At 76.9% G+C, this 3,609-nt stretch overlaps 1 protein-coding gene across 1 annotated transcript; it reads right to left on the bottom strand.

Moving 5' to 3' along the window:
* Positions 1–222: 222 nt before the first annotated feature.
* Positions 223–3,283, bottom strand: LOC138684098 (collagen alpha-1(I) chain-like). The gene is made up of 4 exons (XM_069777813.1): positions 3,171–3,283; positions 1,976–2,106; positions 1,215–1,316; positions 223–1,130 (listed from the first exon to the last, which is right to left on the bottom strand). Exons 1-4 carry the CDS (start codon positions 3,224–3,226, stop codon positions 223–225), a joined length of 1,197 nt encoding a protein of 398 aa, XP_069633914.1. The 5' UTR covers positions 3,227–3,283.
* Positions 3,284–3,609: the final 326 nt, after the last annotated feature.

Raw genomic sequence — 3,609 nt, 5'->3', positions numbered from 1 at the left:
ATCCCCCCGACCGATGACATCACCGCCCACCCATGACGTCACAGCCCCGCCCGGGACGTCAACCCCATCAGTGCCGCCGCCGCCGCCGCGCTCGATGCCGCCATCCCGAGCCGATGACGTCACGCCCCCCCCCCCCCCCCAATCCACGCGCTAGAGGGCCGTCGCCCCCCGCCGACGACGTCACGCCCCCCGCCGACGACATCACGCCCCCCACCGATGACGTCACGCCCCCCCAGCTGCCGCCGTCACGCCGCCGCCGCGCGCCAAAGCAGAGCGGACCCCCCCCTTTCGCCGCGTCCCAAACGACAGACGGTTTTTATTCCCCCTCCGCCCCGCCCGGGCGGGGGCTCCCCGGGGTTTTGGGGGTGGGGCTGGGGGGAGGGGCGCCGCCCGCCGCCCCGCCCGCCCCTCCCCCCCGCCGCCGCCGCCGCCGCCGCCCGCCTCACAGCTCCCCGCGGGCGTGCAGCATGTAGTGCTCGTGCAGGTCGGCCACGAGGCCGAAGGCTCCGGCGCACTCGGTGCAGCGATAGGGGGGGGGCGTCGGGGGGGGGCGGGGGCGGCGGGGGCGGCGGCGGGGGGAGGGGCGGCCGGCGCTGCGGCGGGGGGCGGGGCGGCGCCGGCGGGGGCGGGGGGGCGGGGGGCTCCGCCGGCGCCGCCGCCCGTGCTCGCAGCGGTGAGCCCCCAGCGCCGCCGGCGCCCCGAAGCCCAGCCCGCACTCGGCGCAGATGTAGTGGAAGGGCGAGGGGCGTGGCGGGGCGGCGGCGGCGGGCGGGGGCGGCGGAGGGCGGCGGGCGGGGCGGCGGCGGGGGAGGGGCGGCCGGCCCCCCCCTCCCCCCGGCCCCGGCGGGTCCCTGGGGCCGTTTGCGCCCGTGGTAGCTGCGGTGAACCTTGAGCGCCCGCGAGGTGCCGAAACCTCGGCCGCACTCGGGGCACTGGTGGGGCCAGTCGGCCACCCAGCCCCCGCCCCGACGACCCCCCCCCGCTGCCGACGACGCCCCCCCGGGGGCTGGCCCCTCCCCCATCCCCCCCTCCCCCCCCTCCTCCTCCTCCTCCTCCTCCTCCTCCTCCTCCCGGAGCGTCCGGTAGCGGCCGCGGTTCCTCCCCCGACGGGCGGTCGCGGGTCCGGGAACCTGGGGGGGGGGGGGGGGGGGGGAGGGGGTGAGGTGGGGGGCACCCAGGGGTGGGGGCGGGGGAGGCGGGGGGAGGGGCGGTACCTGCGCAGCCGTTGGCGGGGGGGGTGGGGGGGCCGCTCTCCCCCGACGACACCGACGTGGCTTCGGACTCGTCCTCCTCCTCCTCCGGCAGCGCCGAGACGCCTGGGGGGGGGGGGACACGACACACCCCGATAGCACCCACAGCACCCACGGGACCCCCCCCCCAGAACCTCGTGGGACCCACGCGATCCCCCCCCGGCACCCCACAGCCCCCGTAGGGACCCCACAGCACCCATAGGACCCCCCAGCACCCCTCCCCCACCCCACGGCACCCATAGGGACCCCCACAGCCCCCGTAGGGACCCCACAGCACCCATGGGACCCCCCCAGCACCCCTCCCCCACCCCACAGCACCCATGGGACCCCCCCAGCACCCCTCCCCCACCCCACAGCACCCATAGGGACCCCCACAGCCCTATAGGGACCCCACAGCACCCATAGGGACCCCCCAGCACCCCTCCCCCCCCCCCGGCACCCTATAGCCCCTATAGGGACCCCCACAGCCCCCATACAGACCCCCCAGCACCCTTCCTGCCCCACAGCACCCCTCCCCCACCCCACGGCACCCTCCCCCACCCCACAGCACCCACCCACCCCCCCCGGCACCCTACAGCCCCCCCCCAGCACCCTACAGCCCCCATAGGGACCCATAACAACCCCTATAGGGACCCCTAGAGCACCCATAGGGACCCCCAGCACCCCTCCCCCACCCCCCAGCACCCCCTCCCCCCCCCACCGCCGCCCGCCCCGCCCCCGCTCACCGGTGGAGGCCCCCTCTTCCTCCTCCTCCTCCTCCTCCTCCTCCTCCTCTTCCTCCTCCTCCTCCTCGAAGGCGCCGTCCTCGCTCCCGCCCGACTCCCCCGGCCGCCGCCCGTCCGCCATCATGGCTGCCCTGCGGCCGCCACGCCCGCCATGCACCCCGGGGCCGCGCCCATGCGGCCCCAGGCCCCACCCACCACGCCCCGGGACCACGGAGCCCATGGGCTGCAGCCCACCAAGCCCCAGGCCCCTCCCACGAAGCCCCAGGCCCCTCCCACTAGGCCCAAGCCCCTCCCACCATCCCATAGACCCCCTTATCATGTCTCAGACCCTCCTACCATACCACTGGCCCCTCCCACCATGCCCTAAGCCCCTCCCACAATACCCCAAACCCCTCCCACCAAGCCCTAGCCCCAACCCCCATGCCCCAGACCCCTCCCACCACCCCCAAGCCCCACCCACTGCCCCAAGCCCCTCCCCCCAGGCTCCAGGCCCCTCCCACCACCCCAAGCCCCTCCCCCAAGCCCTAGCCCCCCCACCATACCCCAAACCCTCTCCCGCCACTGCCCAAGCCCCTCCCACCACCCCTAAGCGCCACCCCAAGCCCCACCCACCGCCCCAAGCCCCTCCCCCAGGCTCCAGGCCCCTCCCACCACCCCAAGCCCCTCCCCCCAAGCCCTAGCCCCCCCCACCATACCCCAAACCCTCTCCTGCCACTGCCCAAGCCCCTCCCACCACCCCTAAGCCCCACCCCCAAGCCCCTCCCACCAGCCCCCAGGCCCCTCCCACCAGGCCCTAGTGCCCCCCCCGTGCCCCAGGCCCCCCCCATCGCTCCCCAAGCCCCTCCCACCACCCCCAAGCCCCTCCCACCACCCCAGGCCCCTCCCACCAACCCCTAGCCCCCCCCACCGTGCCCCAGCCCCCCAATCTCACCCCAAGCCCCTCCCACCACCCCAAGCCCCACCCCCAAGCCCCTCCCCCCTCTCCCTCAATCCCACAATTCCCCGGGGCGACCGCACCACACCGGGGGGGGGGGTGGTGGTTCCTCCTCCTTCCCACAATCCCCCGCGGCCCGTGAAACGCCGGTTGGGGGGGGGGACCGGGAAGGGGGGGGTTTCCCACAATGCCCCGCGTGGCTCGGGAGGGGGCGGGGTCCGCCTCTATCCAGAATCCCCCGCGCGCCCCGGCCCCGCTCACCCGCCGCGCGGTGCCGCTCCCGTCCGGCCGCCGCCGCCGCCGCCGCTTCTGCGCATGCGCGAGTGGGCGGGGCCGGGCCCCTCGCCCCTCCCCGCGCTCCGAGCCACGCCCCCTCCTCCCCTTCCGTAGAGGACGGCGGCGCCGGCGCGGCCACGCCCCCTCGGCGGGGTGGGGAGGGGAGCGCGCATGCGCGGCGGGGTGTGGGGGTGGCTCCGCCCACTTCCTGTGGAGGGAGGGGCGGGGCTTGGCGCGTATCCGGGTCAGGCGGATAATGGCGGCGGGGGGGGGGGGGGTGGGGGGTTAATGAGGCGGTTTAGTTAATTAGCGGGTGGGGTCACGTGGGGGGGGAGGCGGCAGCCGGACACGGGGGTCAGCCGGCACGTGGGGGGGGTGGGGGGAGGGGCTGGGGGGCGGGAGAGGGGGGGGAGGGGGAGGAGGG

This window comes from Haliaeetus albicilla, unplaced genomic scaffold, assembly GCF_947461875.1.
Source record: "Haliaeetus albicilla unplaced genomic scaffold, bHalAlb1.1 scaffold_151, whole genome shotgun sequence".
NCBI lineage: Eukaryota > Metazoa > Chordata > Aves > Accipitriformes > Accipitridae > Haliaeetus > Haliaeetus albicilla.
This window is presented reverse-complemented; position numbering and strand designations above follow the sequence as displayed.